Consider the following 17759-nt stretch of genomic DNA (forward strand, 5'->3'; position numbering starts at 1 on the left):
ACCATGTTTGAAAACACATGGAAGAAAGCAAATTCATGTTTTTCTTAACATTATTTTCAACGATGTTTAACAAGAAGAGCTCTCTATATAATGAATATTTTAAGGGAAGACAAGCTCTAGCTAATACTAAACACCCCTTATAGAGGAATTTTTATTTATACTGTCATCACATGACAAAAATTATTATTATTGTTTTAGTTTTAATAAGTCAATTATTTTTCAAAAGGATTAATTTTAAAAACTTGAGAAAATATACTGTTTTTTAAATAAATAAATCTAAACTTAATTTGGAATACGATAAAAACAACTTTTCAAGAATGCGGCTCTTTGACATTTTTACAAATATTAAAAATAAATAAATATTATTGTAATTAATTTTATATTGAAATTTTAAAAAAATATTTATTTTTGTAAGTAGGTCACTAAATTTAAGGGCGACTAATTAGTAGCCCTTCAAATTTGAACTGCATGTTGGCAGCAGATATGAGTATTCTTCAAAACAGAAACATAATGTCAATTGTCAACCACAGAATTTAGATTTGTGTGAAAACAGGTAACTTCTGGAATAAATAAATAGAATTGGTTCTTTAAATTCTAAATGAATTGAAAGCTAGGAAGGAAATTTCTAATACCATCAATTCTAAATCCTGTTCAAACTCAATTACAGCCATCATTCATAAGATGCTGATACAAACGTGTATCTATGATCTTGATAACTATTTTAAATATAGACCGTAACAGGACCGAATTATCGTGATACTGTTTCTAAGACACCATTCTTGACTATACAACTTCCTCGTTTGTATCAGCATCTTCATCCTTACATAAATAAAAAATGTGAACGCATTGAACCTCTTTTAACTACCTGACAACGCCGCTGCAGCCAGGCTCTCTCTCCATTGTCTGACTCTGCATGACATTTCTTACTACTGATACATCCTCCCACCTGCCCGCATTTGCGTATATGTTCGATAGGAGAATTTTTCCTCCGCCATGAGACGGTGCCAACCGAGCCAAATTCTCTGCAGCCCTCTCTCCTATGTTGACATTTCCATGAGTTCTACATGCTGCTAATAAAGTTCCCCATATCACAATGTCAGCCTCCATTGGCATGCTCCTTATTGTTTCCTCAGCATCTTCTAATAGCCCTGCTCTACCCAAAAGATCAATCATACAACCATAATGTTTAATATCTGGTTCAACATTATATGCACTCTTCATGCTTTTGAATATTCTCCGTCCAGGCTCCACTAAACCGGCATGGCAACAAGCACTTAGTACACCGATAAATGTAATTGGATTCGGTTTAATATGACACCTCTGCATATCAGAAAAAACCTCTAGGCACATACTTGCATGTCCATGTGAGGCTAACCCACATATAATTGCATTCCATGGTGACACAGTATAGACTTCATCTCGAATCTGATTGAAAAATTGAAGGGCAGTGTTGATGCTCCCACATTTTGCATACATATCTATCATAGCAGCACGTAAATTGTCATTGAAAGGAATGGATTCTTTACGCATGTATTCATGGGTCAATCTTCCTTCCTGCAATGTACCTAATGTGGCAATTGCAGAGAATACGCTCACCATGGTAACTTCATTTGGTTTGATCCCACTGGCTACCATTTTATGGAAAAGTTCAATAGCTATTTTGGGCTGCTCGGTTTGTGCATAGCCAGAAATCATGGTACTCCATGAAAAAACATCTCTTGCAGGCATTTCATCAAACATTTTCCTTGCTTGGTCAATCATTCCTTTTTTTATGAATCCGGCAATGAGAGCATTCCATGATTCTAAGTGATCCTTTACACCCACTTCAAACTGTAAACATGCAAGGTCCATCATCCCACAAGCTGCATAAAAATGGATGATTGTAGTCTGTATAAAATTATAACAATCATAGCCTCTCTTAACAACTGTTCCATGCAATTGCCAACCATCAACAATTGCAGCCTTACGACCACACGCTGAAACCAAATTCACAAGCATGACATCGTTAGGTCCATGTCCAGTTCGCATCATTGCACGATAAACCTCCAAAGCTTCAAACAAACAACCCTTTTGGATATAACCATCAATCATCGTCCCCCAAGAAACCACATCTTTATCACAAATCCCCTCAAACAACTCCCTGGCCTCATCAACAAGACCCGTCTTTGCATACCCATTCAACATCACATTCCACGTAACCAAATTCCTTTCAGGCATTTCATCAAACAACCTTCTCGCTTCCGTTACACCCAAACAAAGACAATACGCGTGCATCATATTCGTCGAAACAATAACCAACCCCTCAACAAACAATTTAACAACCAAACCATGAATCATTCGACACTTCAAAATATCACCTAAATGCGAGCAAGCAGATATGACATTAACCAAAGTCAAATCATTCGGGACAACACCGTGATACCTCATATCCTTAAAAACCTCAAGAGCTTCATTATAAAATCCATTTTGAACAAAACCCATTATCATAGTAGTATAAGAGACACATCCTTTACTAGGCATTATGTCAAACAGTTTCCGGGCATTCTCCAATTGACCAGCTCTAACATACCCAGAAACCATAATATTACAAGAAACAGAATCCAACGTAGTAAAACCATCAAACAGGATTCGAGCATCCCTTATGGAACCACATTTTGTATACATGTTGATCAAGCTGTTATGAATGAAGGTATTGGAGTGGAGTCCAAGTTTGACGGCGAGGGAATGGATTTGGCGGCCTTGTGAGGAGAGGGAGAGGGAGGAACATGATTTGAGAGCGGAAACCAGTGCGAGTTCGCACTCGGCGTGGTTCTGGTGATGTCTGGCATTGGAGAAAATGAGAATGAAGTGTTGTGGAGGGGTTGGTTTGGTGGGAGTGGAAGTTGAAAGGTGTCTTAGAGGAAAGGGGGGTTTGAGTCTGAGACTCGCGGAAATGAACATGAAGATGGGAGGTTAAGCGAGATCATCAGAGTTGAACGGCGAGGTTTCTATGTCCGTCGTGTGTATGGGGTGACAAGCGTCGTGTTAGGGGTGATGAAATGGTAATTTCTGCACCCGCCCTGTCCGGATTCCACCAATCCATCTAACATGGGTCGGGTTGATATATGATACCATTTTTTTTAAAAAGAGGGTAAAGTATAAAAAAATAAACTCAAAACAACACAGACACTCTTATACAAATAACTGAAATAAGTTCTAGAAATAAACCTATTAAAAGCTTGAAATTGAAAGAAGAAAAAATTTAAATAATCTAAAGTGTGTTTTTGAAGTATTTGAATTTATTGAATATAGGAACAAACACACTGAACTGAAAGATTTCACTAAATATTTTTTTATGTCATTTTAGTTGGTAGCTCTAGGATTTGGCTCCTCTCCGGCTCTTTTACTGCTGCCTATCTAGCTCTCATCTCAACCATTTCGGTAGCTTTACAGGGACATTAAATACAAAAGTACATATTCGAATCTACGATATCTTATTTGTTAGTTTTAAATGGATGAATTTCAGCCATCAAACAACTTCACTAAAAAAAATTCTATTAAATAAGATGATATTTATTATGTTATATGTAAAACACCATCAATAAATTGTGAATAATTAAAAGTCTTGTTATGTCATCTCAGTTGGTAGTTCTGCAGGGACATCAAATACAAAAGTACGTGTTCGAATCTGCGATATCTCACTTGTTTAGCTTTAAACAGGTGAACTTCAGCCACTAAACTACTTGATAAAAAAATTCTATTAAATAAGATGATATTCACTATGTTATATGTAAAACACCATCACTAAATTGTGAATAATTAAAAACATCAATTGAATACAAACAATTTTGTTAAGTCAGTTTAATTGGTAGTTGTGTAGAGACATCAGATGTATAGACGTGGGTTTGAACTTATGATATCCCTCTTATTCACCAGGTTGAATTCTCAGCCACTAAGTTATTTACCAAAGACTAGGTACTTCTTCATCAGAGCTCAATCTTGCATGCATCAATCTAATCAAATGTTCTAAGACGAATTATTTGTTCATCTTTGTCTGGTTAATCCATACATGAACCTATAATAACTCCTCAGACATCACAATTATTCTAACAAAATAGTTGCACTCAATCTCTTGTTGTGAAACTCGCTTCGTCTAACTACAATCCTACAATGTCTTGGCGAAGTTGTACCGGCGAAGGTTTGAACAAACATTATCTACGGTTAATTCTCAAGCACGATCTAAATCAATTCAGTCAAATTCGTAAATAAGCAAAAAATTATTGAATAACATAAGAGGTTTTATCATTACAATAAGTTGATCTAAGGTGATCACATGGTTCACCTAAATTGAGACAAGTTCATAAAGGGAATCGTGGAAAAAGAGATGAACAAAAGATAAATCACATTGCAAATAAAAAAGATAAACTCTTGATGAATAATCTTTAACTCCCAACTCCAAACTCTCCATATTGGCCTTTAAAGTCATGTAATTTTTAACTCTGTTTAGGAGCCAAAATTGTGGAGCAAATTAGGACCCTAAAATCCTTATCTTGCTTCTCTTTTAATATGAGTTAATATTGAATTTTTAGAGTTGAGAAAATATTACATAATATCTCAATAATATCTCAATTTTATATTTTAGCATTGAAACATCGTCATAACTTTACAAGCTATTTTCTGTCCTTTTAAAATTTGAATTAGACTTTGACTTCTTTCATAAAAATTATAACATTGATTGTTATATTTCATTTTAGGTTAATTTCTCCTTAATCAGAGTCGCGAAACTCAATACATGGTCAAAAAATTAAGAGAAATGTTATGGTTACACGTAATGTTACACATACACCGTATTATACTACGGTTTGGTTTTTTTTAAGTCTTTAATAATTATTTTTTATTGGTTATGATACAAACAATCAAATGGGCCATCATGTATTTTGATACGGTGTAGGCATAGGTGTAAAATTCTGGTGTACATATAGCAACACTCAAAAATTAAACAAGTATAAAAAAGCAATATGCCACACTGCTTTCCAAATGCACCACATTTTTGCAATTAGCTGACGTGGCTTTTGGAAGATTATTAAGACTATGTACAATGGTTACATTATTCAACACCCTACTTTTTCACTTTTTATCTTCCACATCATCTTCTCTCTCTCTTCCACCTAATAATTCAACACCTATTCAATTTTTTTTCACTACAATGGTTTTGTTTAATAAAATTCAACACCCTACCCCACATCATATTCTTATTTTCTTTTAAAGTTTTGTTTTTATGATTATATATTAATATCTATTATCAATTAAAAGTGAATTTTTTTTTATGAGTCCAAATCAAATGAACCAAGTCTCTATTTATAGAGGAAAAAAATAATGAATTTTGATAAAAATAAAAATAAATAAAAAATTTATTTACTATGAAATAATTAATTTTAAATGATTAAAAGAAAATAAAATCTAAATAATCACAAAAACCAATAAAATTGTGTAAAGTGTTGCATGTGGCCCCACTTTTTTCTCATTCAACATGTTGAATCTTTTCAACACCAATTAATCCACATCACATTAAACACCTCATTCAACAAACCATTGTAGACATTCAACTATTGAATAATTTTTTCAACACCCCCATTGTAAATGGTCTAAAACGAATTGATCTCCCTTTTCCTGCGCGGTGTGTTTCTTCCTAGAAGTTGCCAAAATATTTAGCTTCATAGAACCCGCCAATTTATTTGGTTTTCTTATTTTCTTCAAACCTTTATGTTATAATCTTCTCCATTCTTCTTCGTCCAAACTTCTATAGTGAAAACAATGCATAATTTTTCTTATTATGATGGTTTCAGTACATATTAATATCTTTCAAAATTCTTTAAAATTTGTTAAACCTACACAAACATAAACAATTAAAAGTAAAAACACTCAAAACTAAAATAAAATATGCACACAAAAAAACATGTAATGATTAACTGTCATCACGAATCACTTGGCTTGAATGAATTTCAAGGTATATTCTTTGTGTTGGGCTATCCCTCTTATTTGGAGCGACCCAAATAGATGTGGGTTAGTGGCTCATGTGTGTGTAAATTTTTGTTATTATCCAATAAAGAGAAATAGAGTATATATGTGAGAGACAACAAGAAAAAGTATAAAGAAGAGTGAAATTTTGCTGCCCCATTTCAACATAGAGCAGTTTCACAAAATCGAAGCTTGTACACAATCTAACGGTTAGATCATCCTAAAATTTTGTCACAGTGCTCATGACTCATAGGAGTACATTCCAAACGGTGGAGATTAGATTTTGAGCTTTCTAAGTTCGTTTGTCGAGTCCATTTTTAGGTGGGAATTTCTTTGTGTTTTTTCAGTTATTTTGTTTCACTTGATTCTTGTTGTATTTCAAGATTGAATGTAAATCTTAATGATGTTTATGTATACCTCTAACTAGTATTAGATAGAATCTTATTTATATCCATTGTTGATTATAATGGAGATTTTAAGTGTCATACGGGCCCATAGTTTTTTTTACTTCTAGTTAATGGAGTTTTTTCCATGCTAAAATTGTGTTGTGTTGTTTTCCATGGAGAATTTCTTAATGCACCTGTTAGGATGAAGAAACACCCCATAAAAATTCAAAAATGCCCCTCAGATTCTAGAAATGCATCTCCGGATACTTCTTATACATATTTAATTCATTCGTTTTTCAGACACGCCCCAAATTTAAGACTAAATTTATTCCAAAAATGCATATCCAGAATAATTTTGGAACTGTATTTCCGAAATTTGCTGAAAAAGGGTTTTGAAGTGATCATTTCATTGTTCCAAAGGAGAGTAGATTGCTTGTTGTGTTAATATTTGTGCAATGTATTTGTACATGTCTAATCATATCATTCCTTTTGCAATTTACATGATTACCTATTGTAGTGAATTATTCATTCAATTATTTCAAACGTTGCCCTTTTTATTATGTCAAGAGTAGCTTGTTTTTGATAGTAGTAAGGAAAACATAGATACTGACGATGTAAGCTGGAATTCAATAAGTTCCAAAAATGTATTTTCGGAGGAATTTCAAAAAATGTATTTACGAAATAAATTAAATAATAAATTTAGGGTGTCTCAAAAATGAATAAACTATGTATATTTTTAGTGCATTCGCAAACGTATTTTCGAAATCTAAAGATATTTTTAAAATTTCACACAGTATGCTAGAAGGTTATAGGGTGCATTAAAAAAACTCCTTAATCTATGCTATGAAGAAATCCAAAAAGAAGAAAGGTGGTGTGGCTTACAAGATATACATTGAAAAAACATATATGATCATGTAAACTATAGTTGAGTTTGGTTTTCCTGATATCTGAAATACTTCTTAGTTGAGTTTGGTTTTCCTGATATCTGAAATACTTCTTAGTTGAGTTTGGTTTTCCTGTTATCACACTTAAATTAATTATGCATTATGTTTCCTCCTACTCTCTATATGTGATGGAATGATAAAAGGCAACCAAACTTTGCTCCTACGTACTTGAGGACTAAGGATACGGGACCCTCTCTCCCTTTACCTTTTTGTTCTTTGTATGGAGAAATCATCCTTAGTTCTCTCTTAAAAAGGTTCAGAATACTAACTAAAAGTCTATGCAAGTCTCTCCCAATAAACTATGTTCTCCCTTTTTTTTTTTGTAGATGATGTGCTTCTTTTATCTAAGGCTGCCTATGCTCAAGGAATGTTAATGGAAGATATTTTTCAAAGATTTAATGTTGCATCATGACTAAAAATTAATTGTTGAAAATCACGAGCTCTCTTCTCAAGTGGTGTCACTAGAAGAAAGATTGACAAAATTACTTTTTTGGATTACCATTTCTACTTATTAATGCAAGGCTGCCAGCTAGCATTTGTAATCAAATTGATCAGCTGACTAGAAACAATTGATTCAGGTTTTCATCGGGTTGGATGGATAAAAAATTACTCAAACTAAAATGCAAGGAGGATTAGGTGTGATGACAAATAGAGAGGCTAACACTATTATGCTTTGAAAACTGGTTTAGGACATCTAAGCTAATTCTACCAAACCTTAGGTTCACATGATTCAAGATAAGTACCTAGCTAACAGATCATTCTCACTCACTACTACCAAGAGGAGTGGATCACCATTGTGGAATTCAAGCAAAGGAAGTTCTGAAGGATGGTTTATATAAGTATAGTAAGTGATGACACCTCTTGTTCTAGTATATGCTCCTTGGATTGCAAATAATCCACTTTGTGAACTAGTGGCAGTTCAATTCCTTATGCACGCCTATGCAGTGATCTCACAGATTTGATATGTAAACAACAATTTGTCTTGAATGATAATATACCAGACTGATTTATTTGGCAAGGGAAACATGATTGGAGTTATTCAGCATTAGTACGGTATGCATTGGCAAGGAAGTAGTCACACTTCATCAAGTGATTTTTTGCATTCAAAGAATCGAAGTTGATATATAAAAAGTATTCCCTTCCTTATCAATTGATGATATTCCTATTAAGTAACTTGACATCCCTCTACAGAACGGGGTATTGTGCATTATATGGATGGTAATTGTCTTGGTACCTAAGGTAGAGCTAGTGCAAGAGAGTTCATTCGTGGTAATGATGGTAGTTGGATATTTAGTACATGAAAACATATGGCTCTTATTAGGATTAAAATCGGCACAATTGAAAGGTTTCAATAACATCTGTTAATCCAATTCTAAAACAAATATTGAATTGGTATATAGCCTATCCTAAAATCTCATAGGTTGACTTCAACTATAACCAACATTCAAGATGTTCTAGGCGAAAATTAAGTGCTTGAAGACCCTCTCTCCTGAATTTAGTTTTTCTTGTTTTTAGCCAATGTACTTAAAAAAGTGAAGAAACTTTTCAACTCTTCCCTTCTATCTTTCTCTCATTGAACAACTATCAATAATTTTATCAGAAATCCATATTTTTGAATGAATTATGTGAAATATTGTAAGGGGCAATAGAGTCGGCAATTTAAGGACATTTTACAACTAATGAAATGGAACAACAATGAACCACATGTTTATTGGAGTCAATTCTGTAAGATCCTTCAAAAGTTTATAGACACTCCTGGACAGTGCAGATACAGATACAGGGAAGGATTGTCAACACTAATTGCTATTTTCTTTCTTATAAAAATTGTTCTGATCAGAAGCTTTCCAATAAAGGGGTAACCATGAGAATAACAGTGGTTTAGATATAAACCAGATGCCAGCGTGGTGGATCAACGGTGATTTCCTCCTCCATTAAGAGTCGCACTGGATTGAGACCTGTTCAAAACATTAAAACCAGAGAGGTTCAGCATTACCATTCAGAGCATATCTTCAAGTCTTCAATAAATTTGAATTAGTGAATGTGATAAAAATGCATGATATCAGAACACAGATCATCATCAGTAATATCCTTTTTTACTTAAAAATGCATGATGGCACAACTTCATAAATAAATAAAACTTCAGAGTGCATGTGGTAAAAATATAACAAAGTTCAACCAAGAAAGACTATCAGAAATATTACACAATATCAGAACACAGATAGCAATCAATCCCATGTTGAAAAACAGACTGTAACTAAGAATACAAACCAAAAGATAGTCAGTTATACAAGCAAAAAAGGTTGAAAGTGGACGCTTCAATGGATTCATGAAACACTAAAACCAATGTCGATTTGTTTGTATAACAAAGAAATTGATTTCTCTAGAGCAAAGTCTCAAATGTGAACCTTCTGATGTTTAAAAAACAAATTGGGAGAGTTTGTTTCCAAAGTGGATAATAAATCAAAATTCAAACAGAAACATAAAACAATGATTCAAAGTTATGCACTGTGGAACAATGGAAGCACAGTTCAGGCTTTATAATTCTGTTTAAAGCAAATTATGTTTACTACCTAGTATCAAAATCATAATATCCGGATTCAGTAATAATTTCAAATAGTGAAAAGATATCAAAACTTAAGATGGTAAGAGAATCAAATCATAAATCCAGGGAGGTATATTAGGCAAAAAGACAAGAACAAAATCATGGAAAACCAGAGAGCAGTATTACCCAGATGGCTCAAAGTCCCCCACCCCCACTTCTTCCATAGGCTGAGGAAACTGGCCCTCTTCTAAACTATTCAACTAGGCTACACACATGTAAGGTCCATATGCAAAATGCTCAAAAAGAGAAGACATTAATTAATCTGGTTAAATGATGCACTATCCAACAAAATAGTTACTCACCAGACAGCTAAACTAGTAAATCTAGGAATTAATCATGTAAGATACTTTCACTTTCTTACAAAAAAATATAGCTTCTAAGCTAGCCTCTATTGTGCAATTATTTTTCTAACAGAGAAAGTAGTTTTATTAACTTTTTACATGGTTGCATTACTGAATGCAGCACAATGCAAGTGAACAAAAAGCCAAAGTGTGCCTTTACTTGTTTGTGTCATTGTTTTAATAATTGCTATCATGCCTGCGACAGGTTAAGGGGTCACCAAATATTGATCTATTAATCAAATTGAGAAAAAGAAAATTCTAACCTCTTCAGAATTATAAAATAATAGGTGTAAAGGTTGTCAAGATTTAGACTTATTAAAGCTTGCGATTGGTTTACTGTTTACATATACTTTGTCAGCCTACATCCCTCAAGTCCATTTCTACCTAGATCAACCCATCTACTGCCACCCCAAGAAACTCAATTATTAACTAAAACTTGATGTTTATATCCTTCCATAAGCACAGGTGCCTCTTTTTATCATGCATATCTGGAATATGAACAATACCCGGCTTTTTAGTAAAGGCAAGCACTAAGAATTCACCTTTTTTCCACTAATTTTAACCGTAATTGCTCAACATAAAAAATGCTCCAAGCAACAAAAAACAATTAACTTCATAGGGAGTTCTAAGAATCATCGGATCTTTCAATTAAATCCTTCATCGGGTAAGCAAAACTCTATATTAAGGTAGGTCAACCACATGTGAAGTTCATAACTTCTAACAAAAACTTGCCATGACGACAATTTGGCAATACTTGATTCCTTTAGAACTAAAACGCATGCGAGAAATGAGAAAATCCACAATCCTTAAGCAAACATAAGAAATTGCATCTTCATAGAGTTCATCATTGGAATAAATAGTTAAAAATCATTAACATTGAAAATATCTCCTCTATAGGGATAAAATAATCTATAGTTAAAAATCTTGTATCTTGTAAAAGTAAGATGCATATTGATCACTCAGTTTAGTGTTGGGGGAAAATATCAAGCTATGGCAATGGTTATATGCGATGTGAACTTATGGGTAAAAACAGCTACTTAGCAAGTTGAAGTTTGGCAGTAATGATAAGATGAAATTATATTGCCTGAGATAATCAAGTTGCTCTTCACATTGCATCAAATTCAGTTTTACATTAATGAACCAAACATACAGAAATTGATTATGACTTAAGCAGGGGGAAAAGTCATAAGGAAATTTCTATTGAGTTAGTCAACTCTAGAGATTGCGTTGCAAAAATTCGCACAAAATCTCTTCCGAGATCCTCAAATTTTGTTCACTTGTAATAAGCTTGGGGCATATGATTTGTATGCACTAGCATAGAGGGGAGAGTTGGAAAGTATATCCTATTTGGAGAGAATATAACATATCATAAATATTTAGTTTTTACTTTTGTAGCTGTCATATTATTAGTTTCCAAGTTTATGAAGTTTCCAACATTAAATTGTAAATCTAGTACATGTGTAACTGATTGTGTTGACTACTGAAGATTTCATAAGCAATTTAGTAGATATTTGCTCATCACAGAAAATATCTATGTTAACAACATAACACAGAACTATAAAAAAGATACTTCAAGATGGAAAGAGATGCACTAGCCGTTAGTTCTTCTCTCCTCTTAAACTCTAACTTGATATGCCACATGTGTGTGTAATCTGAATTTCTTCTGATATAATATTTTCAATGGTGGATAGCGGATTGTTAACATTCCGCTTTGCAATAGTGCTTTAGCACCACTATAGCCACTATTGGATAACATTTTATACTAAATAGCACATTACAAAACAATAGCGGCTTGTCCAAATTCCGATTTGTTATAGCATTATAGCACTGCTATAGCTGCTATTTAACACCACTAAGAAGTAAACGATTCCAGTTGGATACCACTCTATTCTTTGCATTTATTTATTGACCGATTGACATGTTTTTAATCAACAAATGAAAATGTATTTTTAGACAGAACAACAAATGAAAAGATGAAACAGTATATAATTTTTACTATTTGTAACCCATCTCTTTGGGCTTAATTCAAAAGCCATTTTAGAGGACAAAGTAAATTAGTAAAAGATGTCATTGATTTCTTTGTTAAGTGGTCATACATTTCCCTATAATCTCCATTTTATATGGTCTATGTTAGTTCTTAAAGCTTTCAATATTTAACTATTTTGCGTGCTTGTTGGAATTCCAAAATTTGCAAATGAACCATATCAATTACAATACCTGAAGAAATAGCTTAGCATCACATTAATCAGGACGAGGATATTTGTTAAATATAACACAACAGTCCAGTTCAATGATTGTATGAATACCAACTCTCATACATTAATATGTATGTATCATGTATGCATGAGATGTATATATAATCATATGCCTGCTTGTGTGTATATTGTACCTGCATGAACTCCGTAGCATGGTCCAACACCTTATGTCTTATACCACACTATTTGTTTTGCTAGCGGCTTAGTCTGCATATACCAAAGAATCAAATGCCGTATTATTAGATTTTTTTAGGATACATATTGCACCTTGTTATCTTTTATCCAGTTCCACACCCTTTCATAAGAGTGAATCAAAAGTTCAGGTCATCCTAGTCTAAGCGCACTCATTCTAAAATGCTTCTGCATTCTCCATTTGAAATTTTAAAAGCTCTCAAGAAGCATAACTCACATTACACATTTCAGTACACACCAACCAACCAACCACTGAATTGCATCATTATTGAATACCACAAAAAGTAAAGGGGACAAAAACTAGTAAAAGAGGGTGGTAGCTTTGTACTCTAATTTGCTGCACTAGTAGCTATTTGAAATAGAATTAGAAAATAGATTCGCAATTTCACCTGCAATGCATGACACTTGTGCACCATTCCCCAATTTTACTTGCAATGCATGGTATTCTAGCTTACCTACTGGATTTATAGTGTCTTAATAATAGATTGGAAATTTCATTAAAAACTTAAATTACAAACTTATTACCCTGTTCATATGACAAAAAGGGAGAAAATATTAAGGATAAGACTCCTTCAAATGACCTTGTCTGTAAAGTGAAAGTAATTGAATTAAAAATTCATTATAATCTTAACCCCATTAAGATTGTGGTGGATAAATCATTATTTGCTTTAAAGATAAATTCAATTTAGAGGAGCTTTTTCATATACTAAAAATTTCAGCTTCAGGTGACAAGATTAGCAGACAAGATAACTGTCAGTGACATCTAAAATTCCCAGAAGGTGCATAACATCATAGCTTAAGTATCTATAAAGTTCAAATACTTACTACAAAATGATTACGATATGCAGAGGAAAATACTTACAAACTCAAGATATGGTGCAGCATAGATATTTTCTAGATATATGCACCGGTGTCGGATACACTTGAACACCGATATGCATATGACATAAATTTTGGAGTAGTTGTGCTTCATAGTTGGACAGTAGTAAAGGCTAAAAGATCAGTGAGGGAAAGAGATTCAGATAAATCTCTCAAGTCATAAATCACCATTGAAATCTCTGGATGGAAGGATCTAGAAGCCTTCACCAAGTTATCTTTACATAAAGCATTCAACAAAATAAAACAAATCAAAGACACTTGAATCTACACATAACACATCAACCCTAAAATTTCACACAATCAGATTCAAATCTCAGATTTGATCTTTCCACAAAACACTTAAAATGCAATTCACACAATCAAAAAAATTCTTACACACACAAACCAATTCTTGCCACAAATCAATCAAAATCAATACAAGAAAAGCATAATTCCCAAATTAGATGATTGAGTAAGAGTGAGTAACCTCTTCTGACGCTTTCCTTTCTTAGGACCAGAAGCTTCAAGCTTCGCAATAGGACAACCACAAGGAGCCCTAAAAAGCAAAAGCGCACGGCCATTAATCGGAGCCATTTTCCTCAACTCAGACCTCAGACACTCGTAATCAGGATTCCCTTCACTCCCACCTTTCCAAGGAAGTTTATCATATTCACCCAACCCTAACCCCGAACCTGTTCCCGAACCGAATCTCTCAATCTGCAAATCAAACTCCGTAGCTTTCTTGAGTCCCCTACACCCGATCCTCTCACACTTCCGAGATCTTGCTCCACAACACAGCTCAACGGTGATCACCGAAGCGATAAAGAAAATGACGAATGCGAGGAGGTAGGGTATGGGGAGAGAGACGGAAGGGAGGAGGAGAGAGAGGGAGTTGAAGATGTAGGAGAAATAAGAGGAGAGAAGGAAAGCGCCGGAGAAGAGAACAAGGAGGAGGATGAGAAGGTCTAAGGTGGCGGAAGGAGCGTGTTTGCAGTTACAGAGATTGTTGCAATGGTGGCTCCAAGATGATGATGATGAAGATGAAGATGATGATGAAGAGGGCATTGCTGTGGTCAATACAACACCTTCCTGCATGTTCACGTTAAACAAACAAACACCTTACACCTCTCCCCACTTTCTTCCTCTCATCAAATACAACCAAAATTAATAATTAGTCAAGTTAATTAAAAGTTTATTCTTACTAATTACAAATGTATTCTTTTAATTCAAATAATCATCTTGATATAGTAGTGTAGTACTATTATAGTTAAGTATATGGGAGATATATTTAATAATAAGATTTTATAAATAAATAAAAAAACTCTCTTACAAATTGGCACATTAAAGATTACTTTTCTAGGACGTCTGCGTAACTCAAAGATACGAGAGTCCAATAACAAAATGGAGCGACCAATCAATTTTATTCATGATTGTTGTTTCAACTGATTAGGTTGATCCAAGATGATTGCATTGTGTGATTCGTCACACGCGGCTCAATTTTTAACTAATTCTCCTATTTAAAGAAGAGAACGTATCATTCTCTGGTATTTAAATTCTTTACAATTCAAACTTCGATTTTCACTTTCTTACTAACTTGAGTGTTTGAGTCTTAATCTTGCAGGTCAGCCTCTCTGCGTTGTATCGAAAGTTGCAAACCAAATTGCCTTTGCTAGAAATATGAATCTCCTTCAATCGAAGCGTGAATCTTGGTTTATTAATCAATTTTGTCAAGTTCAGATTCGTACTACCGATGACAGCCTCAAAGCCATTCGCTCTGCCACTCAACAGCAAACCGCTGCAGCCACTGAAACTGCCAGTAATCTTTTGCCTCCTCCTCAAAGGATGGGCGATCGAAACTTAACAACTTCTCCTTTTGTTCCCCTGCCATTAAGTTTTGTCCAACCTAGGGAGGATCATAGGCCTCCTCAACTTCCTTTATTCCTCGGTTCTACACCGCAATTACACCTAGGTGAACCTTCCTTCAGACTTCTGATGCCACCTACAATATCCGGACGGAAGACGCTCCCTGGATTTTAGCTCATACAAGTGAATCTCGGCCTACAAGGAGCCAACAAATTGTTGAACAACATCTATCAAATGATTCAATAGTAGAACTCGTAAACCTTAGCGGATAGACAAACTCGAATTGAAGAAATCCTACATAACGCTAATCCAAAGAACAATATTGTACAGGAAGCAGCTTTGCACAAAACTATCGCTCCTGAGCTGAGAAAGGATCCATAAGAGGTCCAAAAATCCCCTAGTCACCTACGACGCATGCGTTACACTCATTCCCCAAATCTTGGAGGGAGATGAGGCTCCACACTCCTTATGAAGTTCGTCATCCTAAGTGGAGGGATAAGTATGAAGAAGATGCTCCTGCATAGCCCCGGAAGAAGAACCTTTTTTTCGCCCGCATCTTGGACAACACGATCTTGAAGTCATTAGAGAATTACCTGAAACTCCAAAGCTATAGTAGTAAGAGAGTTCCAAACGAACATGTCAAGCACATGGACGAACGACTCGACCATTACCATGTCAGCGAGGACGTGAAGTGCAAACTTTTTGCGCTGACCTTAATCAGGTCTACCTTAGCTTAGTATAAGTCCATTCTCGACAAGAGCATAGGTTTTTAGTCGAACTTGTACTGGCCTTTCACTGCCCATTGCACCACCAGAAAGAGACAACCATCCACCGTGGTCGTGCATAGTGGGGTCACTTATGACAAGTGGGAAAACTTGTGTGCATACATTGACCATTTGAACAAGGTTGCGGTAGTTGTACGAGGCTCGGATGAAAGACTTAAGTGTTGGAATTTTTACAAGGGCCTCATACCAGACTATGCATTATGAGAGAAGTTAAGTCGCAAGGATGCCCGTGACCTTAAGGGCGTGTTTGGAAGTTTGGAGGATGAGGGAGGGGTGGACGTTGAAAAAAGGGAAGGACTTAATGGAAAGAATTGAAGAATTTTGGTTGGGAGAACTTTGGAGGATTTGCTTTTAGCCATAACACCAAAATCCCCCTAATTTGAGGGAACTCAAAATTTATATTGAAGGAGAGTTTTGGAGGGCTTACATAAATTTTACAAATATCTTTTATGCTGTTATAGTATTTTGAAAATTAAAAATATAGTAATGATAAACATTTTTTTATCATTCTATGCAAAATCATTTTTTCAAAAAATGACAAATATTTTCCTATATTTTTTAAAAACATCGTTTTCGGAAGCTTTCCCCTCTCCTCCCCTCCAAATTGGTAAACAAAGCCTAATGATTTTTTGAGTAGGGTGCAACCCTACATCAACGATAAACAGAATTCAATGGCCAATTGAGGTAGTCGAGTGTCGAAGAATGTTGGATCTAGCGGGGCATCAAACAGGGATTATGGGCAATCCAAAGAGGAACATAATCCCAGTCCCTATTTAAAATTTGACTCATATGCTCCCTTGAATACTTCACGATAGAGGAATCTTGAAGGGGTTCTCTAACACAAAGTTCAAGGAGGACAGGATAAGGAACCCATATCTGATCAGGGAGTTTGCACGGACTAACAAGTTCAAATACTCGCGAGATAAGGAACCCATATCAGTGTTACTATTATACATCAATTTGGGAACCTCTACCTCCCCCCCCCCCTTATGTAAGCTTTGTTAAAATGTTGATATGCCTATGATGGTAACTTATACTCCATATGCGCAAATGTTGGTATGAATATTTTTTGTCCAAGGTTTGGATTTGCATTATTTTTATGGACAAATAGCCATTTATTTTCACTCATTTTGCAATTACCTAAGCAAAGGAATGAGTAGTCCATTGAAGCCTTTTTATTTATCGCCAAGTCCCTCATTTCCTTCCTTCTCTCTAGATTCTCCTTTTGAAAATCTAAGTTACAATCTAATTCTTTGTGTATCCGCTGAAATTTGAATAAATAGACTAATAGTTTCTAACTTATGATATAAATATTGGCAAATTTTGTTGCTAGCCTATGTTCATTAAGGATATTGAGAATCGTGCAAAGCCAAATATCATTCCCCTAATATATCTTTTTGGAGGTATCACCACCTATGAATGAAAATACGATGTTGGTGGTTGTCCCAAAAATGATGGAGGAAAATAATTATGATGATTTAATAAGAATTAATTAGAATGATCCTCAACCAATTAATCATATCAGCGATAATAGTA

General features: G+C 34.5%; 2 protein-coding genes across 3 annotated transcripts; both read right to left on the minus strand.

Moving 5' to 3' along the window:
• Positions 1 to 603: 603 nt before the first annotated feature.
• Positions 604 to 8829, minus strand: LOC131595477 (pentatricopeptide repeat-containing protein At5g19020, mitochondrial-like). The gene is made up of 2 exons (XM_058867828.1): positions 8565 to 8829; positions 604 to 2828 (listed from the first exon to the last, which is right to left on the minus strand). The coding sequence occupies exons 1-2, from the start codon at positions 8683 to 8685 to the stop codon at positions 862 to 864; spliced, it is 2088 nt and encodes a 695-aa protein (XP_058723811.1). The 5' UTR covers positions 8686 to 8829; the 3' UTR covers positions 604 to 861.
• A 175-nt stretch (positions 8830 to 9004) lies between these two features.
• On the minus strand, positions 9005 to 14737 carry LOC131595476 (uncharacterized protein At5g19025-like). 2 transcript variants are annotated; one of them, XR_009281877.1, is made up of 3 exons: positions 14063 to 14737; positions 12660 to 12732; positions 9005 to 9282 (listed from the first exon to the last, which is right to left on the minus strand). XR_009281877.1 is itself a non-coding variant. In XM_058867827.1 (2 exons), exons 1-2 carry the CDS (start codon positions 14668 to 14670, stop codon positions 9237 to 9239), a joined length of 654 nt encoding a protein of 217 aa, XP_058723810.1. In that variant the 5' UTR covers positions 14671 to 14735; the 3' UTR covers positions 9005 to 9236. The 2 variants fall into 2 exon arrangements, 1 of the variants encoding a protein (XP_058723810.1); XM_058867827.1 differs by lacking the exon at positions 12660 to 12732 and having other exon boundaries at positions 14063 to 14735.
• Positions 14738 to 17759: the final 3022 nt, after the last annotated feature.

Source organism: Vicia villosa, linkage group LG4, assembly GCF_029867415.1.
Source record: "Vicia villosa cultivar HV-30 ecotype Madison, WI linkage group LG4, Vvil1.0, whole genome shotgun sequence".
Classification (NCBI taxonomy): Eukaryota; Viridiplantae; Streptophyta; class Magnoliopsida; order Fabales; family Fabaceae; genus Vicia; species Vicia villosa.

Coding starts and splice junctions, on each gene's coding strand:
- LOC131595476 (XM_058867827.1), bottom strand. CDS start 14,670: ATGCAGGAAGGTGTTGTATTGACCACAGCAATGCCCTCTTCATCATCA. Junction 9,283..14,062: donor AAAGGAAAGCGTCAGAAGAG/GTTACTCACTCT, acceptor TGTTTTGAACAG/GTCTCAATCCAGTGCGACTC.
- LOC131595477 (XM_058867828.1), bottom strand. CDS start 8,685: ATGTTATTGAAACCTTTCAATTGTGCCGATTTTAATCCTAATAAGAGC. Junction 2,829..8,564: donor CTCTTGCACTAGCTCTACCT/TAGGTACCAAGA, acceptor TCATTTTCTCCA/ATGCCAGACATCACCAGAAC.